The sequence below is a fragment of the Scyliorhinus canicula genome, chromosome 9, assembly GCF_902713615.1.
Source record: "Scyliorhinus canicula chromosome 9, sScyCan1.1, whole genome shotgun sequence".
NCBI classification, from domain to species: Eukaryota; Metazoa; Chordata; class Chondrichthyes; order Carcharhiniformes; family Scyliorhinidae; genus Scyliorhinus; species Scyliorhinus canicula.
The window spans coordinates 170169539-170194053 of NC_052154.1; the positions used below are offsets into that span (position 1 = coordinate 170169539).

The window sequence follows — 24515 nt, forward strand, 5'->3', positions numbered from 1 at the left end:
TGGCCTGGCCCGCGATCGGGGCCCACCGATCGGCAGGCGGGCCTGTGCCGTGGGTACACTCTTTTTCTTCCGCCTTCGCCATGGTCTTCACCATGGCGGAGGCGGAAGAGACCCCCTCCCCTGCACATGCACCGGTATGACGTCAGCAGCCGCTGACGCTCCGGTACGTGCGCGGACTTACGCCGGCCGGCGAAGTCCTTTAGGCCCCGGCTGGCATGGCGCCAAAGGCCGTTCACGCCAGCCGGCAGAGTGGGAACCTCTCCGGTGCGGGCCTAGCCCCTCAATGTGAGGGCTTGGCCCCTAAAGGTGCGGAGACGTCCGCACCTTTGGGGCGGCCCGACGCTGGAGTGGTTCACGCCATTCCAACACGCCGGGACCCCCCCCCCCCCCCCGCCTGTGCAATCAATTCAGCTTTAACTGCTACCCTTGAAAGCACCCCCCCCACCGAAAAAATCCAAAGCGTTATACCTGTGCTGCAGGGGAATGGCCACAGGGGGCTCCTGCACGGACTGCCTCGTGCTCTTGCTCTGTCTGGTGGTCACCCATTCCCTTTCTGCCTGCGTATTCTTAGCCTGCAGTATGTCCTTGTACGCGGATGATCGCCTGCTATACCCATGGAATACACATTAAATTTAGGGAGGGATGAGTATTTTGTGGTCAACACTTCTGGGAATGGAGCCACTTTGGGGGGGGAGGGGGGGGGGGGGTTTGACTCTCCGTCTGGCCGGGACTAGCCTTTGGCATCTGGGGGTCCAGGTGGCTCGGGTTGGGTGCAGCTCCGTAAATTGAACTACACCAGCCTAGCGTGGAGGGTCAAGGTGGACCTGCTAAAGGTGGGACAGCCTTCCACTGTCTTTGGCAGGCCGGCCACAATCTTTAAAGATAAACACCTTGCTAAGATTTTTATTTTAGTGTCTTCCGGTATTCCTACCCAAGTTTCTTTATCGGGGGATTGAGCCGCTTATTTTGAGTTTCATATGGGCGGGAAAACCCTCAAGGTTTCGGCGGGGGGTGCCTGCCGAGGGATTGACAGTCAGGGAGGCTTGTGCTGCCAAATTTGATGTTTTACTACTGGGCTGCCAACGCAGAGAAGGTGCTGGGGTGGTAAGGAGTCAATGGGTCTACTTGGGTGCAGATGGAGTCTGGGTCATGTAGAGGGTCCAGTTTGGGGGCACTGGTGACGCAGTCTTTGTTTTCTGCTCCAGCAAAGTACTCTTCAATTCCGCTAGTTGTCTTCACTTTAAAAAATATGGAGGCAACTCCGGCAGCATTTCAAGTTGGAATCAGCGTCAAGGTTGACCCCTATTTGTATGAAACACTTGTTCGAACCGGCAAAATTGGATGCCATATTTGGCGTCGAAAGGGGAAGGGATTGGAAGGGGAAGGGACTGGAAGGGGAAGGGACTGGAAGGGGAAGGGACTGGAAGGGGAAGGGACTGGAAGGGGAAGGGACTGGAAGGGGAAGGGACTGGAAGGGGAAGGGAAAGGGACTGGAAGGGGAAGGGACTGGAAGGGGAAGGGAAAGGGACTGGAAGGGGAAGGGACTGGAAGGGGAAGGGAAAGGGACTGGAAGGGGAAGGGAATTATCTTTGAACGGGTGGTTTGCCAGTCTGGAGGAGCTGAAAGGAAGTCGGCTCTTGAGCTCTGATGCTTTTAGGTAGCTCCAGGTTCGGAAGTTTGTTCAACAGATGTGTCCGACATTTCCGGTGGCGCCGCCTTCAACCTTATTGGATAGGCTGCTTTCTTGTTTGGGGTTGGAAGAGTTTAGCACGTCCGGCTATTTATAGAAGGATTTTGGGGGAAGAGTCGGTCTCGGTGGGGCGGGTGAAGGTTAAATGGGAGGGACCCATGCAGTATGAGGTAGTGTGGAGTGGGTCCCTCTGCAGGGTGAATATCATGGCATCCTGTGCAAGTCTGAGTCTGATCCAACTCAAAGTAATGTTCAGGGCGCACCTCACCAAGGCCAGAGGGGATTGATAATAGGTGTGAGTGTTGCTCAAGGCAACCTGCGAACCACACGCATATGTTCTGGTCCTGTCCCAAGCTGGTGGGTTTCTGGAACTCTTTTTTTAAGCACCATATCGGCAATTCTGAATATTGAATTGGAGCCCTATCCATTAGTGCCTATATTTGGTGTATCAAACATGCAAGAGTTGCAGACGGGGCTGATGCCTTGCCATTCAACTCGCTGGTTGTTCTGAGGCAAATCCTCCTGAGTTGGAGGCTGGCGATGCCACCTCGCACCTCGGCATGGCTAGGTGACCTGATGGAACTTAAGTAACTTAGTGGTCGATGATCTCAGAATTAACATGCAAATTTTTAGTTTTGATATTTCGAATCATAAAATCATAGAATCTATGGCATGGAGATAGGCCCTTTGGCTCAAAATGGTCCATGCCAACCAAAAAGCCCATCTAAGCCAACTCCATTTGCCTGCATTCGGCCCATATCCCTCTAAACCTTTCCTATCCATGTATCTGTCCTTATAGAATCAACATCACGGATGCTATAATTAAATCTAGATGTTAGATTGCCACTAGCTCAATATTGATCCCACTTCATCTCTGTTTCATTAAAGTCATAACGATGCGCATTTACAAAAGGAACAACAACAGTATTTAAAGCAGAATTGTGGCTATGAGGAGAGATTGGATAGCTTGGGGTTATATTCCTTGGAGCAAAGAAGACTAAGGGGTGATTTAATTAAGGTGTGCAAAATTATGAGGGGAAGAGATAGAGTGGGCAGAATAAAATTGTTTCCCTTGGTGGAGAATTCTAGAACCAGGGGGAATAGATTCAAGATAAGCGGCAAACGGTATAGAGGGAACATGAGGAATAACTTTTTTATGCAAAGGGTAGTGGGTGCCTGGAATTCACTACCAGAGTCGGTGGTGGAGGCAGAGACCCTAAACATTAAGTGCTGTAAGCTACAAAGCTATGGACCAGATGTAGGAAGGTGGGATTAGAAATGTCAGCTGGGTGTCCTTGGACTGGCAGGGCCAAGTTGGGCCCGATGGCCTCCTTCTGTGCTGTAACATTTCTATGGTTCTATGAAAGATATTATAATTGTTGCAAAATGGAGTTCCGAAACTGCCTAATAACTCAACTTTATCGCATTGTGCAGTTTCTTTAAACTATTCAAAACGCTTTCAGCTTCAAAATAAATGTGATTTTGAGATCGTCTAGACAGCAGAATTTGTTTTTATAATTTAGGTTTTCAAAAAGGAGAATCATTGCCTTGTGGGACAATGCATTATAAATTCAATACCAGTTATAGCTGCCAGCTCTATTTCAAACAACCTTCAGCTTGAAGTTTAAAGCCTCAAGATATACTTAATGCAAGAATGAAATAAACTTATGATAAAAAATATCTTAATGCAGCCAAATCTTTTCCTTCAATCAATCCTGGATTACTCGTGCAAAGCAACAGCTAGGATTCTGACTCTTATTTGCTTGTTGACTTTTCTCTCCTCCCCAAAAGGTGTAAGTTTACACAGTCATTAGTCACACATCAGTACTTCACCCAACAGCTTCCATTTCCGTACAACGTTAATGTAGTAAAACATCCAAAGACACTTCACAGGAGCATTATCAAATGCATCCGACAATGACATATAGGAGTTTCTCAAATAAGAAAAGTGTGGTTGAGAAGTAAACATGTTTAGGGAGGGAATTGCAGAATTTACGGCCTAGGGGCATCCGATACCATGGCCACCAATAGTGAAATGAACAAAATTGGGGATGCACAGGAGGACGGAATTGGAGAAACGCAGAGTTACCAGAGGGTTGTACGAGTTAGAATTAGGAATGCCACAAAGGAATTTGAACACAAGGAAGAGAATTATAATTGGAGGTATTGCTGGACTGGGAACCAATGTAGATCAATGGGTACAGAGGTGATAGCTTTACAGCATTTCATTTGACTTGTGGGGAAGAACAAAACTACAGACCACCAATAGAAGACAGTCAGAAAGAAATAGTATAATGAATTCAGAAAGAACATCTTTTTCCAGGGAGCATTGAGAATGCAGAACCCACATTTCAATGTTGCGATATGTCAGGGGTGCGGGCAAAGGGGGAACCTTTGTGGGTCCCTTGTGCCGATTGGAGGCATCACCCCAAGGTCATACTTTCTCCTTCACCCTCTCCCCACCCCCCACCCCTTCAAACCTGGCACAGCCATCACTCCTTTTGCTGAGGCCCGTCACCCTAAATCCAGTGATAGCCCGGACTCAACCTAATTCCGAGACATTTTTATCAGGAATGCTTTTAATGCCAGCAGTGGCCACCGCTGCCACCAGTGCTGTCATTGAACAGTGCATCAGGTTGTTCAAAATGTGGTTCCGCTGCCTGGATCACTCTAGCGGGGCTTACAGTACAGCCGCCTGAGGTTTTCCCATTTTGTAATGGTCTTCTGTGTCCTCCATCCTCTGGCACAGCAGCAGGGCAACATGCTGGACGAGGAGCAGGAAGAGGAGGAACATGCGGTCTCGTCTGAGGAGGACGACTAGCCGAGGAAGGAGGGCAGGCGGCGTCAGAAGGATCAGGAGTCTGCATCAGGGGCTTTTGATCTTGGACCACTGCATCTGGGGGGTGCAGGGAAACAGGGGGGGTTGGATGCAGACAGGTCCGCTGTGAAGATTAAAATGACAAAGGCTTCACATGTTCCAGGTGTGAAATGGTTTATTGGTGAACATTTTAATGTGACAAATTTCCATTCCCTCTAGCTAAGGACAGTGACCTCACCAGTACCCATCAGAGTTCTTCAGTCTTTTTGATCCTCCGTGGTCAACTCCTACGTCGAGGTATGTCTCCAGGATGCATATCAGAGGTGGAGACAGTCTGCTGCCTTCCGTGTCCTGTGACCTTTAATGTTCTTGGCCGTCATCCTCTGTGGCCTGGAGCCGGAGGACGCCGACTTACCGGTGTTACAGGTGTCACTGTGCCACCCTGTTCTGCCCTCTGTCCAGGGGATGCACGAATGTCAGGAGGGGGAAATTAAGAAGGACTGGAGACTTCCTTAGTTGCCGTGGTTGAAAGCCCCAGGATGGGTTCTAGTGCCTTGAGTGACTCCATGGGACGGATGGGCAGCTGGAGTGAGCTCCAGAAACCTCAGACATCTGGCGCTGCCAGTCCTGGAAATTTTCCATTGTCTGTACCATGATGTTGACGCCCTCAGCGATGGTACTCAGTGACTGGGCCATGCTCTGGAGTGCCTTAGTAATGTCTACCTGTGTCTGGGACATGTCGCTCAGTAACTCGGACATGATGTCGAGGCCCTCAGCCATGGTCATCACAGACTGAGTAACGCTTTGGACACTACCACTCATGACTTGGACATTGTGCTTCAGGTTTTCCCACAGTAGTCACTACCCTTGCAGCGTTGGCCTGCGTGCCACGCAATACCAGCGCCATCTCCTGTGCCTGAAAGGTTTGGGACTCCTCCAATTGGCCTTGTAGTCACTGGAATGTTGGGCAGCAAATTTTAGGAAGATGTTCCACAATCCCTCATGGTTGACAGAGTCGAAGGCCTTTGCAAGATCGAAGAAAACCATTTACAGAGGATGATGCTGCTCCCTGCACTTTACCATGATTTGTCACACACTGAAGATCATGTCCATTGACTCTCTTGATGGGCGGAAGCTGCACTGAGGAGGAAGGTGGGGAGCAGGGAAATCCCTCTCTAATTTTCACAGTCAGATATGTCTCCTTTCATGAAGATGGTCACTATGAAGGCGTCTCTGAGATTACCTGGCATGCACTCTTCCTTCCAGACAAAGGTGATGAGGTTATAGATTCTTGTCAAATCCCCAGGGCCTGATAATCTACATCCCAGAATACTTAAGGAAATGGCTCTAGAAATTGCATTGATGGTCATTTTCCGAGATTCTCTCTGCTCTGGAACAGTTGCTATAGAATCGAGGGTAGCTAATGCAACCCCACTATTAAAAAAATTAGGAAGAGAGAAACAACGAATTGTAGACCAGTACCCTGATGTCAGTATTGAAGAAAATTCTGGAATACATTATCAAGGATTTTATAGCAGAGCACTTGGAAAATCGTGACACGATCGGACAGAGTCAGAAACGATTAATGAAAGGGAAAGCATATTCGACAAATCTACTGAAATTCTTCAAGGCTGTGACCAGTAGAGTTGATGAAGGGGAGCCAGTCGATGTGCTTTATTTGGACTTGCAGAAGGCTTTTGACAAAGTCCCACATAAGAGATTAGCGTTTAAAATTGAAGCCCCTGGAATTAGGGGTAGTGCATTGAGATGGATAGAAAACTAGTTGGCAGACAGAAAACAAAGAGTAAGAATAAACGGGTCTTTTTCCAAATGACAGGCTGTGTCTATTGGGGTGCTACAGGGATTGGTGCTTAATATTGTCAGGTGGATGTACCTTTAAGAAATGGGTGTTTAGCAAATAGCTGCAGTGCTGTCAGCATGTGGGTGGAGCTGTGCTGTCCGTCTGTCTTTTTACTTTCGTTTTGAGCTGAAAAGCTGCTTTGTGGTTCTGTTTTTGGTTTAGTTTTCTGTTGGAGATCTGCGTTCAAACAAGAAGCTGTATATCTCTCTCTAAAGAATGTCTCCAGATCACTTGATGATTTCAAAGTAATACCTGTTTCTGTAGAGAATTTAAACCTGCTGTCTTTGTAAAAAGGGTTTAACTTATGGATGTTGCTGGGAAACGTATTAAGGGTTACTTATAGAGTATTGTATTGTGTGGTTACGCGTGTTGGTAGTTGATAAGATGTTTACTGTGTGGTCAAAAAATGTTGACTGGGTCCATAGAATAAGCATTGTTTTGTTTTTAAAATACTTAAGGTCTCTGTTGCACAACACCAGGAGAGTGGACTCTTGTGCTCCCCAAAACCAAAATCTATTAAAGGTCGTGGGTCAAGTGAACTCCATGATATACTTTGGAGTTTTCTAAACCCTGGCCTATAACAATATATATTAATGATTTAAATGAGGGAACAAAATGGTAACTCCAAATTTTCAGATGACAGAAAGCTGGGAGGTTGAGCTACGAGGAGGATGCAGAGGTCTTTCAGTGTGATTTGGACAAGTTGAGTGAGTGGGAAAATGAATGATAGATACAGTATAATTTAGATAAATGTGAAGTTATCCTCTTTGGTCGCAAAAATAGGAAGGCTGTTTCTTATAAGTTACGATAAGGGAATGTGCAATGAGACTTGGGTTTCCTCGTATACCAGTCACTGAAGGTAAGCATGCAGGTGCAGCAGGTGATAAAGAAGGAAAATAGTATATTGGCCTTCATAGTAAGAGGATTAGAGTACAGGAGCAAGGATTTTTTTCTGTAATTATACAGGGCCTTGGCGAGACCACATCTGTAATGTTGTGTACAGTTTCGGTCTCCATATCTGTTCTTGCTCCAGATGGATTGCAGAGAAGGTATACCAGACTGATTCCAGGCCTGATGCATGAGAAAAGATTGAGTTGGTTCGGATTGTATTCGCAGGAGTTCAGAAGAATTGGAGGGGGGCAGGCTCATGATGCTCATGCAAACCCATAAAATTCTAACAGGACTAGACAGAGTAGATGCAAGAAAGATGTTCCCGATGGTGGGGGTGTCCAGAACATGGGATCACAGTTTGAGGATATGGGGTAGACCATTTAGGACTGAGATGAGGAGAAATGTATTCACCAGAATGTGGTTGGTCTGTGGAATTCGTTACAACAGAAAGCAGTTGAGGTCAAAACACAATGTTTTAGGGCTGCACGGTGGCACAGTAGTTAGCACTGCTGCCTCACGGTGCCGAGGACCCATTTTCGGCCTCGCTCTCAGGTCACTGTCCGTGTGGAGTTTGCGCATTCTCCCCGTGTTGGCGTGGTTCTCACCCCCACAACCCAAAGATTGGCCTCACTAAATTGTGTTTTAATTGGGAAAATTTTAAAAAACTGTTTCCAAGAAGCCAGGATTAAAGGCTTTTTATCAACTGCAGGCAGCATTTGTAACGAGATGGATGAATTGATAGCAACAAATACATAAGGTATTTCAGTCATTTCAGAAGCATAGTTACAAAATGATGGCCGGGATCGGAATTCTCAAAGGCATTTGACATTTCATAAAGACAAGAAAGGAAAAGGAGGTGGGGTGGCTTTGTTAATCAAGCACAAGATCAGTAGTGAGAAATGATCTTGGTTCAGAGGACCAAAATGTAGAATCAGTTTCGGTGGAGATAAGAGATAGCAAAGGAAACGGTCACTGGTGGGAGTGGACTACAGGTCCCTTGACAATAGCTATACTGTAGGAGAGTATAAATGAAGAAATAACATAGGCTTGTAAAGGAACTGTAAAAATCACCGAACATCTAAACTTTCATCTAAATTGGACAAATATAATTGGCAAAGTTAGTCTGGAAAATAAGTGCAGAGAATGCATTTGGGACAATTTTTTAGAATAATATGTCCTGAAATAGCCTGTGGGTGTCGCGAGTTGCACCAGCATTTACTGCCATCCCTAATTTCCCTTGAACTGAGTGGTTGCCAGGGCATTTTGAAGGGCATTTAAGAGTCAACCACATTGTTTTGGATCTAGAGTCCCATGCAGGCCAGGCCAGGGAAGGGTGGTAGATTTCCTTCCCTGAAGGACATTAGTGAACCAGATGGGAATTAGCTCAAATGGTAAAGTACTTGCTTAGCATGCGTGGGGTATTGAGATCGATGCCCACATTCTCCAGTCTATTTTGGAGGTTTTGTGTAGGCTGGCAGGCTTAAAAGTAGACAAATCTCTAAGGCCAGATGAAATGTGTCTCAGTTGAGTGAGGCAAGGGAGGAAATAGCAGGGGCGCTGGTAACAATGTTCAATTCCTCTCTGACCACAGGTGAGGTGCCGGAGGCCTGGAGGATCGCCAATGTGCTACCACTAGTCAAGAAGGGAGGAAGGGATAAACCAGGAAACTACAGGTCAGTGAGTCTCACCTCAGTGGTGAGAAAAGTATTGGAACCAAATATGAGAGGCAGATTAATCTGCATTTGGAGAGGTAGGGATTAATCAAGAGGAGTCAGCATGGTTTTATTCAGGGGAGGTCATGTCTGACCAACTTTAATAAATTTTTCGAAGAGGTGACCAGGTGTGTAGATGAAGGAAGTGCATTTAACGTAGCCTACTTGGACTTCAGTAAGGCATCTGATAAGGTCCCACATGGGAGACTGATAACGAAGGTAAAAGCCCATGGGATCCAAGGAAATGTGGTAAATTGGCTGAGTGGCAGGAAGCAGAGGGTGACGGTCTGGGGTGTTGTCTGACTGGTTGTCTGTGTCCAGTGGGGTTCCTCAGGGATCAGTGTTGGGGCACTTGCTGTTTGTGATTTATATAAATAATTTAGATACGAGTACAGGAGAATTGGCCAGTAAGTATGTGGATGATACGAAAATCAGTGGGGTGATAAATAGTGAGGAGGATAGCCTTAGATTACAGGAGGATATCGATGGGCTGGTGAGATGAGCTGATCAGTGGCAAATGGAATTCAATCTGAATAAGTGTCAGGACAAACACTTTTGGGGATTGGATGACGTTGAATATTAGGGGGAGGGGTTGGGGATGGACTATATATGTCAATGGTGACAGGGGCGATTCCTGATTCCTTTTTTCCTTTTTTTTCCACCTTGGGAGGATTTGTTTCATTTGATGCTTATATTGTCAAGTGGGCCATTGTTTGGGGTGGTGGGAGGATGGGATCGTTGTTGTTAATAAGGGGATTGACATTGTATTTGTTACCGTTTGCTGTTTGTTGGTGGGGTGTAAATTCTGAAGAAAATGTGAAAATGGAGAGTAAAAATATTTTTTAAAAAAGAAACAAAGACGCTGAGAGATGTTTCCCCTTTTGTGGCGAGTCTAGAACTAGGAAACACAGTTTAAAAATTAGGGGTCTCCCAATTACAACTGAGAAGAGGAGAATTCTTTGAGGGTCATTAACCTGTGAAATTCTCTTCTGCAGAGAGCAGTGAAGGCTGCATCAATTAATATATTCAAGGCTGAGTTAGATTTTTGATCACCAAGGGAGTTAAGGATTATGGGTTTGGGGGTGGGGGGGGGGGGGGGGGGGGGGGTTAGGCTGACAGGAAAGTCAAGTTGAGGCCACAATCAGGTCAGCCATGAGCAGTAAATTATGTGAAATATGAGGTAGTCGATTTTGACTGGAAGAATACAGAAACAGATTATTTAAATGGATAGAGATTGTGGAATGCTGCAGTACAAAAGCTGTCTGGTTTTCTTGTACATGGATCATTAAAAGTTAGCATGAAAGTAATAAGGAAGGCAAATTAAATGTTCGCCTATGTTGCAAGGGGGATAGAATATAAAAAAGAGTGGAATAAAAACAAGAAGTGCTTCTTCTTCTTCAGCTCCAAAGAGGAGTCGTACTTGACTTGAGATGTTAACTGGCATCTCTCTCCACAGATGCTGTCAGATCTGCTGAGTTTTTCCAACACTTTGGGTGGGATTCTCCGCCCCGCCGCGCCACATTTCAGCCCCGACCAACTGGCGGGATTCTCCGTTACGCCGGCCGGTCAATGGGGTTTCCCATTGTGGGGCAGCCTCACACCGTCGGGAAAACCCCGGGCGCTGGCATACCAGAGAATCATGCTGCCGGAGAATCCCGGCCTTTGTTTTAATCTCAGATTTCAAGCATCTGCGGTAGTTAGCTTTTATCGAAATAGGCAAGTTGTGCTCCAACTGTACAGGATGTTGGTGATATTGGGCGGGATTCTCCAACCCCCCGCCGGGTCGTAGAATCGCCAGGGGTCGGCGTGAATCTCTCCCCCCGTCGTCCTCCAAATTCTCCCGCCTCCCCCAAAAATCGGCCCGGCATGAGTCGTGCTGCCCGCCTCAGAGAATGGCGGGGACCGGCGCGACTCAATGGGCCCCGGGGCTCCCCAAATTCTCAAGCCCGCGACGGGCCGAAGTCCCGCCCGTTTTTTGCCAGTCCCGCCGGCGTAAATTGGAGTAGGTTCCTTACCGGCGGGACCTGGCGTCGCAGGCTGCCTCCAGGGTTCATGGTGGTGGGGGGCGCGGGGGGATCTGGCCCCGGAAGGTGCACCCACAGTTGCCAGGACCGCGATCGGGGCCCACCGTTCCACGGGCAGGCCTGTGCCGTGGGGGCACTCTATCCTTGCACACCAGAGGCTGTACCGGTCCGCCATTCCTGTTGCGGAAGCGGATCCCTCTGCGCATGCGCGGAGCTGACGCCAGCACACGCTGGCGCTCCCGTGCATGCGCCAACTCACGACAGCTGGAGGAGGCCCTTCGGCGCCACTTGGCGTGGCGCCAAGCCCCTTTCCCGCTGGCCGGCGGGGCGCAAACCGCTCCGGGGCGGGCCTAGCCCCTGAAGGTGCGGAGGATTCCACACCTTTGGTGCAGCCCGACGCCGGAGTGGTTCACGCCACTCCGTCCCGCCGGGACCGCCGCGGGGTAGGGGAGAATCCCGCCCCACATGTTTGGAGTACTGCATGCTGCTTTGGTCAACTTACTTAAGGAGGGATATACTTGCATTGAAAGCAGTTCAGAGAAGATTCACTAGGCTGATTCCTGGGATAAAGGGATTGTCTTATGAGGAAAAGTAGATCAGGTTTGGACTTTACTGGAGTTTAGAAAAATGGGATGTAATCCAATTGTAAAATGTGTTAAGATTCTGAAGGGGTTTGACAGGGTTGATGTTTCCTCTCATGGGGGATCTAGAACAAGGAGGAAGAGTTTAAAAATATGGATCTCCTAATTAAAACAGGGATTAGGAGGAATGTCGGCTCCCAGAGGATCGTTAGTATTTGGAATTTTGCCACAGACAGCAGTGGAGGCTGGGTCATTCAATCTGTCCCTGGTTGAATGAGACATATTTTTGATTTAAACCGAGTCAAGAATTGTGGGGGCTGTCAGGACCGTGGATTTATAACCTAAATTAGCTAATTCATGATTTTATTGACTGATGGAGCAGACTTCAAGTGCCAAATGGAGTATTCCTGCTCCTGATTCTATAATCTAATGATAACTACCACAGGAAATGGTTGAGATACATTTAATACAGATACATTTAAGGGGAGGCCAACTAAGCATATGAGGAAAAGGGAATGGAGGGTTCTGTATACAGAATTAAATAAGGTAGAATAGAAGGAAGGTCATGTACAGCAACATCAGATTTAGCTGAATGGCCTGCTTCAGTGGTGTATATGCTATGTAATTCTATGTAAAAGTCTGGATACCTCATAGAATCATAGAATTTACAGTGCAGAAAGAGACCATTTGGCCTATCACGTTTGAACCGTCCCCTGGAAAGTGCACCCGACCCAAGCCCCGTAACCCAGTAACCCCACGCAACCTTTTTGGAGACCAAGGGCAATTTAGCATGGCCAATCCACCTAACCTTACGTGGAGATGCCGGCGTTGGACTGGGGTGAGCACAGTAAGAAGTCTTACAAAACCAGGTTAAAGTCCAACAGGTTTGTTTTGAATCACTAGCTTTCGGAGCACAGCTCCTTCCTCAGGTGAATGAAGAGGTGGGTTCCAGAAACATATATATCAACAAAATCAATGATGCAAGACGATACTTTGAATGTGAGTCTTTGCAGGTAATTAAGTCTTTACAGGTTCATTCGGAGCAACATTCGGGGTAGCACGGTAGCATGGTGGTTAGCATCAATGCTTCACAGCTCCAGGGTCCCAGGTTCGATTCCCGGCTGGGTCACTGTCTGTGCGGAGTCTGCACGTCCTCCCCGTGTGTGCGTGGGTTTCCTCCGGGTGCTCCGGTTTCCTCCCACAGTCCAAAGATGTGCGGGTTAGGTGGATTGGCCAGGCTAAATTGCCCTTAGTGTCCTAAAAAAATATAATGTTAATGGGGGTTGTTGGGTTACTGGTATAGGGTGGATATGTGGGCTTGAGTAGAGTGATCATTGCTCGGCACAACATTGAGGGCCGAAGGGCCTGTTCTGTGCTGTACTGTTCTAATTCTAAAAAAAACTGGAGAGAGGGATAATCACAGGTTTAAGAGATGTAAATTGTCTCCAACCAGGACAGTTAGTAGGATTTTGCAAGCCGAGGCCAGGTGGTGGGGGATGAATGTAATGGGACATGAATCCAAAGGCCCGGTTGAGGCCATATACATGTGTGCGGAACTTGGCTATAAGTTTCTGCTCAGCGATTCAGCATTGTCTCGCGTCCTGAAGGCCGCCTTGGAGAACGCGTACCCGAAGATCAGAGGCTGATTGACCTTGACTGCTGAAATGTTCCCCGACTGGAAGGGAATGTTCCTGCCTGGCGATTGTTGCGCGATGTCCGTTCATCCGTTGTTACAGCGTCTGCATGGTCCCGCCAATGTACCACACCTCGAGACAATGCAGGCAGGCAATATTACCCAGGTGGAAGTAGACAATTTTGTTGATGAAGTTAAGGGCGCTTCCTGTTGACTCCTTTAGATCCTATTTCTTTTATTTTGCCTTTATTATTTTTGGTTCATGGAGACATATCTTTAAGTCGAGCAGAGAAAATAAGGAACTCAAGAGTCAAAATAGAACACTGTGCTATAAAGTTTTGTATTTAGGCGGGAGGACTCAGGCTTTTTGGCACCCAAGAGATAGGAGGGGTTTATTTTGATTGGTTGGCTAGTGGGCTAACGGATTGGTCAGTGATAGTTTTCTGCCCGGTAACTGACAGCGATTGGTTCCTCTTAGGAAAAAACATGGACACTCAGGATTGAAGCAGATCTTTCTCTCTCTGCAAGAAGAACCTCTCTCTCTCGAATGTTGGCTACCTGCTATATCTGTGAGTCTACAACAAAAACCATTACATGCTGAAAGAAAAGATAACATCCATCTGAAAGCCTAGACTGAAGAAGAAACTAACTGGAAAACATCCATCTGAAACAAAGATTCTTATCCTTTTACTTTCATCATTATTTTGCACCCCTCTTTCCGCTTTATGCTTGTTTGAGAGTGAGAGTGTGTGCATGTAAAAATAAGTGTGGTGCAAATTAAAAGGGGGGTTTAGAGGTTAGATAGTAGTTAACCTGTTGTATTTGTTGCCCTATTTAATTGTAGTTACTGTTAATAATAAAACATACAAACCTAGTGACTACAGTTTATTGGGCTCAGCCAAGGACCACAGGTATTTTGAAATTTCACTTGAGTTGCAACTCCAGGTCAAATGGGGCTGGAATTGACCATGCTCTAGCCCAGGGGCTGGACCAGAAGCAGGTCCAAGGGTAAGAGGTTAGCTGAAGGTTAGATAAGCATTATTCACATCTTAATGTTGATCTTAAGTACCAGTATACTATTCACACTGCAGGCATAAGAGCCCGTCTTTTCCTCATCTGACAATACAAATATCTCCAGCAGTAGTTTCTTTAAAGTTAACCTCTTATCTATAATCAAAGCGCACTTCGGCGAATTGCCGAACAGAAAATTGGAATTTTTCCTAGTCTATATGACTTATCTATCTACTGGGTTAACTTTCTGAACCATTAAGGTGACCTGTAAAAGTTACTAAGGGACTCCATAAATATTAACAGAAACGTCTTTGTAGAAAGCGGTTGAAGAAATAATTTTACATAATCACATTATGATAATATCTCATATCACATTACTTAATGAACATATGGCGGGGTACAAACAACCAAAACAAAACGTGACGTGGGTTACATTTTGCAATGGTGAAAACATTTGACCATGACCTAAAAAAGTTCATTCTTTAAATCTGATATGAATTAGAGAATAAAATGACAGCCCAGATCTGCCTTTTGGTAATCATAACATCTTTAACGTGTTTCTGGCACTCACTCCACCACATTTCATTACACTACGGAGAGGCATGCCTGAAAACCAACTTCATGGAACTACTAAATCCCAACAAAAAAAAGAGAAGTCACGCAACTGGCTAGAACTCAAAATAAGGGTGACAACAAGGCCAAAGACAACAATGGATTCATGGAGAGAATGCACTTTTGTCTTTTTTTTCTAAAATTACAAACAGGTCACGGTCCTTATGATTAATATCTACACAAATGTTATCAAAAATGATTGAAAATGAAAGCAAATCACTCATTTACTTATTCTAAAGTTGAAGCATGTACAAAATTATGGGACAAAACTCTGAAGTAAGAAATAGATATTTTACTTAATCAACTAAAAATATTTAAAAATATTTAATAATCACTTTTAAAGGACAAATTAATCAGACTTTCATCTAAAGTACTACTTTAAAAAGTGCTACTTTAAAAAGATCATCATTTAAAATGTTTTCTTCTTTCCCACCATACAGCAGAATTGGCAGGTCAGTGGTATAGCTCTTGCAGATTTGTAATCAATGAAATTAAAAATTGCCAGGAAAACAATTCATCTGTCAATTTTATCTTCCTGTTGCGATCACCCTCCCAAAGTGAAAAAACATAATATTTAACTTTAAGAGTTATGTCTTTTCATGCCTAATAGCAAATGAGACAATTGATATTAAAGTATGAGAATATTTCAAAGCACTTCACAGAAGCATCATGAAACAAAACATGACCAGGAAACATATAAGGAGATATTAGATAGAAGGTCACAGAGGCAGTATTTAAGGAGTAACTTAAAGGAAGTACTCTAGGTAGAGGGGTAGACGTATGGCCTTTCGGCACGGTAGCACAGTAGTTAGCACTGTTGCTTCACAGCGTCAGTGTCCCAGGTTTGATTACCAGCTTGGGTCAGTGTGTGTGGAGTCTGCACGTTCTCCCTGTGTCTGCGTGGATTTCTTCTGAGTGCTCCGGATTCCTCCCACAAGTCCCGAAAGACGTGCTGTTAGGTAATTTGGACACTCTGAATTCTCCCTCAGTGTACCCGAAAACACGCTTAAATGTGGTGGCCAAGAGCTTTTCACAGTAACTTCATTGCAGTGTTAATGTAAGCTTATTTGTGACAATAAAGATTATTATTCGGATCTTAGGGCAAAACCATCTGAAGCCACAGTGCCCATCTGGCAACTCAAACAGAAGCAAGCAGAACAGATGGCCAGTTATCTATCTTTCCCAGTTGGCCCCATTGTGAATGCTTGGCTGAACTCCAAGACCAATGCATTCACAGCTGTAGACAATATATGCACAGCTGAAACGGGAGTACTAGCTTTGTTTGATTGACATCTATGAGGTTGTAATAAGTCTTGCTTGCAAGTGTTTTTTCAATGTCGTTTTGTTTATTTAGACAAGATTAGTAAAGTTTAAAGCTGTGTTTGACCAACACTTTTATGAAGATGTCAAAGGAGGTTTTCAAAGCCTGTTTCTTATTTTGTCAGTTTCAGGGGCTTTTCAAAACCTGGCAGTGTTATTTCTGGCTCGGTATATGTTGAATACTGGAAGAGTGATACGGACGATGCATGAGCGCAAGGAAGGGATATGGGGATAGGAGGTATGGGGAATATAAGGTTGCATGGAGATATAAAGAGTGAGGACTAGAATTTTAAAATATATTTCATGCGACGTAAGCATGGCTGGCTAGGCCAGCATTTATTGCCCATCCAGGGCAGATGGTGGTGGTTGTGAGCTTCTTTTTTGAACTCCTGCAGTCCGTGTGGTGTCAGTAAACCCACATTGCTGTTAAGGAGGGAGTTCCAGAAACAGTAAAGGAAAAGCATTGTAGTTTGTAACATCCCAGAAGCAGCTGAAAGTCAAGGAAGTGATGCTGAGCAAATTGTTGGACCGACAGGCTGACAGGTCTCCACGTCCTGATGGACATCCAACTAGGGTCCTAAAGGAAGTGGTTAGTGAGATAGTTGATGCATTGGTTTTAGTTTTCCAAAAGTTCTTAGATTCGTGGTAGGCTCAATTTGAATGAAAAATAGAGAATCTTGGGCAGGATTCTCCGAAATGGAGGCAGAGAGTCCGCACCGTCGCTGGAGCCATTGTGAATGTTTGGCTGAACGGTTCACACCGCTCCAGCCTCCCTTCCCGGCGCCGACTGGGCGCCGCGCCAACCCGTGTATGCTCAGTGGTGCCGTACCAACCTGCGCATGTGCGGGGGACTTCCTCAACGCGCCGGCCCCGATGCAGCATGGCGTGGGGGTTCAGGGGTCGGTCACGTAACAAAATCGGGCCGGGGCTGGAGAGGCCGGCCCCCCGATCGTTGGGCCCCGATCACGGGCCGGATCCCATCGGAGGCCCCCCCTGGTGAATGAGCCCCCCTTCTCCCCCCACAGGCCGCCCCCCGACCCTGCGCACAGAGTTCCCGCCGGCAGCGAGCAGGTGTGGACGGCGGCGGCGGGATTCTGCCGTTTCCGCGTGGCTGCTCGGCCCATCGAGGCCGGAGAATCGGCGGCCCGGCCGCGGAGAGCGGCCCGCGACTGGCGCCGCGCCAAATGCGCCAGCACAAATGGCGCCGATTCTCTGCTCCTCAGAGAATCGCGTGCCGTCGTCAGGGGCAGCGTGGCGCGGTTGCAGCGATTCTCCGACCCGGCGCAGGGCTCGGAGAATCCCGCCCTATATTCCTTTTTTCAAAAAGGGGGGCAAAAAGCAGGAAACTACAGACCAGTTAGTTTAACATCTGTCAAACGTTAGAAGCTATTATTATTGTCGTTATAGGAGGGTACTTGGAAAAATTCAGTGGAAGAGAAACTGGTGCATGTACTGTTTTTACATTTCCAGAAGGTATTTGATAAGGTGACACATCAAAGGTTATTGTGAGAAATAAAAGTTCATGGTATAGGGGCAACATCTTGGCATGGACAGTAGATTGGCTGACTAACAAAAAACAATGACTAGGCATAAATGGGTCATTTTCTGATTGGCAAGATATACTGAGTGGTATGCCACAGGGATCAGTGCTGGTACCCCCACTTTTGATAATTTATGTAAATTACTTGGAGGAAGGGATCAAAGGAATGATTGTGAAATTTACTGATAATATCAAGTTCAGTTGGATAGCAAGATTTCAAGAGGACACAAGGAGGCTGCAAAGATATATGGATAGGTTAAGTGAGAAGGCAAAGATCTGGCAAATGGAGTATGATGTGGGAAGATATGAAATTGTCCACTCTGGTAAGATGAATAGAAAAACATATGATCTAAATGGTGAAAGATTACAGACTGTGAGATGACGAGTGACCTAGGTATCCAAATGCTTGAATTAAAACTAGTTAGTATGCAGGTACCGCAAGTAATTAGGGAAGCTAATAGAATGTTATCATTTATTGCAAGGGGAAGTTTATACATAAGTAGGAGGTTATGCCTCGGTTATAAAGATCGTATCTGGAGTACTGTGCACAATATCGGTCTCCTTATTTAAGGAAGGAAGCAATTCAAAGAAGGTTTAATAAATTAATACCTGGATTATGACTAAAGGTTGGACAGATTAGGCTTGTATTCACTGGAATTTAAAAGAGGCAATGTGATTGAAACATATACGATCTTGAGCACTCTAGTACGCGGGACCATTGTTTGAAAATAAAGGTTCACGCATTTAGGACATAGATTAGGAGAATTTCTTTCTCAGTGGGTTGAGAGTCTTTGCAATTCTCTTCCTCAAAAGGTGGTGTAAGCGGAGTCTGACTATTTTTAAGGTGGATATAGTCTTGATAAGCAAGAGGGTGAAAGGCTAATGCAGGGAGTAGGTAGGAATGTGGAGTTGATATTCCAATCAGATCAGTATTTAATGTATTGAATGGCTGGGTAGGCTCGAAGGGCCAAATGGCCGAGTTCCTGTTCCTAATTTGTATGCTTGTATGATTAAAGCCAGTTGGCTCCTCCTTTCAATCTAGGACTTGGCATACAGTTGAACTTCTTGATATAAAATGCTTCAGCATACATGCTGGAAAAATAGAATTGTTTGCTTCCATAACTTGGACCAATTCAAGCATGACCATTTCAAATGTTAATGTGAGAAGAAATAAGTAGACCACATTCGGCATATGGATGCAGGATGGAACTGTGCTCCAGGAAAGGTGTTCCAAGTACCTGTGTTGCACGGTCTCATCTGCGCATAGTAAATGGAGAAATGGTGGACAATGTACATATTTGTACTTGATTGAAATAGGTAACAATGCACTTCAATAAAATCAAGTTTAAGTAACCAAGACATACAACTTGGCAAATTCAAAGGCTGGCTTATAACAAAAAAGAGCTATAAGATTATTGCTTCAATTTTAGAAGCCATAGTGAATATATGTACCATATATATTACCATCTATTCATACCAATGGGAAAAAACTTGCCTTCTCCGTCTCCAGTACTTTATTTTCAAATATGTAGGAGATGCAGTTTCGAACAACCTCGAGTCTGCGAGCGCTGTTAAAAATGGATCCCATTCTATCCATTATTGACACTAGAAATTGCAAAGAGTAAAACAAAATGAATCTATCGATTTACTTGGCTTAGATTAATTTAGGCAATTAAATCAACACTTTCATATTGATACTAAATGATATGAAGGTGGCACTTCTGAATCAGACCTCAATCGGATGTCTTATTGAGTACACCAATGTCCAGAAAAGGTCTGAGGTGGAGCATAATTTCAGGCCACCGTGAACCAGAACTTAGAAAAAATACTCATTCTATTACATCTCCAAGGCATTTGAGAAACGAAGGATGATATCTTATGGCTCCGTCATGGCGGGATCAGGGACTTCAGATGCAGCGAGCCATTCAAGTCTATTGACCTTGGCAGGACAGGAAGGGCTGTAAAATTCCACCGTAAGTAACGAGCCTTTTGAAAACCAAATCTCCCAACCCCTCTTTATTATGCTCACTATTTATGTTCATAACCATCAATGCTCAAAACTCTCATGGGGGCGAGTAGAATGTTGATATCTACTTCACTGCTGTGTCCATTTACAGAAAGATATGGAAGTAATTCAAAGTTTAAAATGGTGACTCCAGCTTTTGCATCAGAGTTGAAATAGTTAAACCTACTGGAGGAGACAATTCCAAACACTAATGACCCTCAGGAGAAATTCTTCCTCATCTTCATTTCAAATAGGAGACATCTTATTTTGAAACTGTGCAACCTAGTTCTCGATGCCCCATAAGGAGAAACATGCTCTCGGCATGTACCCTGTCAAGCTTACGTAGAATTTTGAGTTTCACTAAGATCACCTCTCATTCTTCTAAACTGCATTGAGTACAGCCCCAAAATGCTCAACCTTTTCTCATAAAACAGTCCCTTCATCCCAAGAATCAGTCTCGTGACCCTTCTCTGAACTGCTTCCACTGCACATATATCCCTGCATAACTAAGGTGACTAAAACTGCACAAGGTACAGTACACTAGGTGTGGTCAAACCAATGCCCGGTAGAATGGTCAGTCTAGTAGTTGTAGTACGACTTACCTACTTTTATTCTGCATCCCCCAACAATAAAGGCTAACATTCTGTTTGCCTTCTTAACCCGAACAAAAAGATTTCCCGAATGGCTTCATTATCATTTTTATTTAATGTTCACAATACTCACTAGATTTAAAAGTTCATCCTTTGTGCAACTCAATAAAATTCACGTTTCCTTTTGAAGAGTCTAAATGGATTCCCAGATATCACCAAGATTCTCAGAAATGACATGCTTCAAAATCAAGTCTTCTCACATAGAATCATAGAAGTTACGGTGCAGAAGGAGGCCATTCGGCCCATCGAGTCTGCACCAGCCCTTGGAAAGAGCACCTTATCTAAGCCCATACCTCGACCCTATCCACACACCTCCACCCTATCCCCGTAACCTCACCTAACCTTTTTTGGACACTAAGGGCAATTTAGCGTAGCCAATCCACCTAACCTGCACATCTTTGGACTGTGGGAGGAAACTGGTATACCCGGAGGAAACCCACGGAAACACGGGGAGAACGTGCAGACTCCGCACAGACAGCGACCCAAGGCAGAAATCAAACCTGGGATCCTAGAGCTGTGAAGCAACTGTGCTAACCACTATGCTACTGTTCTGCCCTAACATATTTTCTATGAGATTACAAATTGATCACTAGTTAATCATTAATTGCAGAGAAATAGATACTTTTTTCTAAATGTGAAATTTGTTGTAAATATCTAGTTAATGTATTTTAGAATAGAATTTTTAGTGTTAGAAATTAAAGTTTAACTGCAGAAAATGGGATAAATGCAATTGAAACTTGGAGCCTATTACACTCAAGAGGCTGGGGCCATGTTGCATAAGAAGTTAATTGCCTCTTTAACTCGCAATGCCACCCCACTGCTTTTTCCCTGTCCTTCTTAAATAATAAATACCCCTGGATGATCAATTCCCACCCCGGTCACCCTTCTGCTATGCTGCCATAATCCCGACTACATCATACCCATTTACATATATTTGCACAATTAATTCATCCACTTTGTTGCAAATGCTGGGCACATTAAGGCACAAAGCCTTAAGGCTCGTCTTTTTAACATTCCTTGTTCCATTCCTCTTATTTTTCACTATGGTCCTGTTTGATTCTAGCCCTTGATATCTCTGCCTATCACTTTCCTTATTTTCCTTTCTGTCCTTTGTTGTTGTCTGTGTTTCCCCCTCCTCTGTCTCCTTGTATAAATTCCTATGCCCCTGCCATTTTAGTTTAAACCCTCCCCAACCATTTCAGCAAGTACTCTCCCTAGGACATCAGCCTTGGTCCTACCCACTTGTAACCCGTCCAGTTTCTCCTGGGCCTACCTCCCCCAGAACTGGTATCAATGTCCCAAGAATCTGAAACCCTCGCTGTTCTCACCATATCTTCAGCCACGTATTCATCTGACATATCCTGTTACTTCTGCTCTGACCAGCACGTGGTACTGGTAGTAACACTGAGAGATTACTACCTTTGAAGCCCTATTTTTCAACTTACTTCCTAACCTCCCTATATTCTGCTTTTAGGACCGTATCCATTTTTCTCACTCATGTTGTTTATAACAATGTGTACCATGACCACTGGCTGTTCAACCTCTCCCTCCAAAATGTCCTGTCGTCACTCTGAGACTTCCTTGACCCTAGCACCTGGGAGGCAGCATGCCAACCTGGAGTCTTGTTTGCAGCACAGTAACACATACCTATTTCTCTTACAGTTGAATCTCCTATAACCATTGCATTCTCACATTTTTTTATTCCTCCCCTGTGCAGCAGAGCCAATCGTGGTGCAATGAACTTGGCTGTGACAATTTCCCAAGAGGTCATTCTCCCCAATAATATCCAAAAGTGGTATATCTGTTTTACAGGGGAATGGCCACAGGAAAGGCCTGCACTGCCTGCCTTGTCCTCTTGCTCTGCCTGCTGGTCACCATTCTCTTCCTGCCGATGCAGTCTTAGCCTGCGCTGTGGCCACCTCTCTAAAGGTGCTATCCACGATACTCTCTGCCTCGCGGATGCGCCCGTGTTCCCAGCTGCCACTCTAACTCCAAAACCCAGACTTGCAGGAGATGCGACTGGAGACACTTCTTGCACACATGCTGGCCACGGCCACTGGAAATTTTACCGGCTTTCCACCTCGAGCAGGAAGAGCACACCATGCCTTTGAGCTCTTCTGCCATTACTTACCCTTTAAAATTAAACCTTCTGGAAAATACTTATCAAACTATATCACGAGGAAAAATCTTTGCTGTGAGTTATTGAATATCTCCTTAAAAGTCTGCCAATGCACCTCCACTGTCTTGCCTTTTAACCTAATTTCCCAGTTCATTTTATAATTTTATCGACTATCCAAGCTTTTACCTAGTTTCCCAGCTCAGTTAGCTGTGCCTTCATACTCTTATAATTATCTTCTTTCAGGTTTAGAAGACTAGTCTTAGACTCACACTTTCTTTCTTCAAAATGAACTTAAAATTCTATTATGTTATGATCACTTGAACTGAGATTATTCCTTTACCATGAGATTATTGATTAATCCTGACTCATTGCACATTACCATGTTTAGAGTAGCCTGAGCCTTGGTTGGCTCTTGAACATACTGTGCTAAGAAACAGTCCGAAATATATTCCAAGACCTTGTTTTCTAGTTTACCATTGCCAATCTGATTCGCCCAATTCCCATGTAGATTAAACACACCCATGATTATTGCAGTACCTTTCTTAAAAGCCCTATTTATTTTTTCCTGTACTAACATGTAACCACTGTTGGGGGATGATAGGGACTATAAACTACTCTAACAAGTGACCTCTTATCTTTTCTATTTATTATCTCTAAACAAACTGATTAGACATCATATTCTTTTGACCTAAGGTCTCCTCTCACACCATGAGAAATGACATCCTTGATTAACAGGCGCCCCGCCACCTTTTCCTAGTTTCTTGTCTTTGCGAAATGTCAAATGAATTGCGCTGGTTTGACGCCGGTCAGCCATGCTTCGGAAGTGGCGTTATCGCGTTGAGTGGCGCACGCCGTTGCAACTGCGTTGGCATGTCATCGGAAGGCCCACCCACGATGCTCTGCCCCTGATAGCCCGAGTTCCTGACCGCGCAGTTGGCGTGTAGTCTGAGTGGTCGGGAACCCGGCTTGGCTGCTGCGACCTGTGAACAGCGCAGCCCCACTCAGCCAGGATCCATGCCGCTGGCGGGGCCTTCCGCAAGGGTTGCGGGAACTGGTGGGGGGTGGCCTGTGGGGTCGCGGATGACGGTTCGGGTCCATTCACGGCGCGACCTCTGCGGGTCGTCACCGTGTGCATGCATGGCCCAGGACCCGGCCATTCTCGCCGCGGAAGCCGGCGGTTTCATCCGGCACCGCTGCTAGTCCATCACTGGTCCCGGAATTGGTGAGGGTTCGGCGTCAATTTTGCCATCGTAAAACTACCGCAAATTCTCTGTTTGAGCCAACACTTAGCTGCTGAAACGGAGAATCCAGCCCCATGTCTCTGAAATGACTATGAGGTAAAACATATTCATCTCCATCTGTGCTCGCAATTCATCCATTTTGTTATGAATGCTGCGCATACTCAGATATTTAGCCTTTAACTGTGTCTTTTAGCTAATTTTGCAATCTCTGGCCTTATCTGCCAGTGCAAGTTTATACACTCTGTCCCTTGCTGCCACACTCTGGTTATCATTGCCCAAATTGTTGTCCTGCTTTATTACCTCATGGTTTCCCTTTGATTTACCACACCTCTCAAATTATTCTTCCCCTCCACTATTAAGTTTAAAGCCCTCATGCTTATGGGTGGTCCCTACAGAAGTAAACAACTTTAAGATTGATGTGTCTCATTAGAAAATTTCTGGAGGGGTAGAAACGAGGTGTTTGGACTCATCTTTAAATGTTAATGCGCCCTAATCAGATTGCAACACATTCTTGTAAAGGTTTCATGCTTAGGACATCACATGATAATGATATCATAAATAAAATTTGAATGCAAAAACATATATTTTTAAATTATAAACGCATAAGGATAATGAGCACACATCCCAGAATATTCATTTTCAGAATGTTTAATGGTTAACAAATGGGTTGGAAGCTCATATGGAGTTGTTAGAACTTTTAAATAGAGAACTAAAAGGCATAGTTGGTTACAACATTGTCTGAAAAGGGCACAGCATGAATTGAACCATAAATGTGCCACAAACAAAAACAGTTAGGTTTCAATCTAG

At 45.1% G+C, this 24515-nt stretch overlaps 1 protein-coding gene across 3 annotated transcripts in view; it reads right to left on the reverse strand.

Moving 5' to 3' along the window:
• The window catches only part of sbf2 (SET binding factor 2), a 725521-nt gene that overhangs the window by 252167 nt on the left and 448839 nt on the right, over positions 1–24515 (reverse strand). For all 3 annotated transcript variants that reach the window (XM_038808179.1, XM_038808177.1, XM_038808178.1), the window contains exon 15: positions 19189–19298. In XM_038808179.1, coding sequence (XP_038664107.1) covers positions 19189–19298 — 110 coding nt within the window. The remainder of the gene's footprint in view (positions 1–19188; positions 19299–24515) is intronic.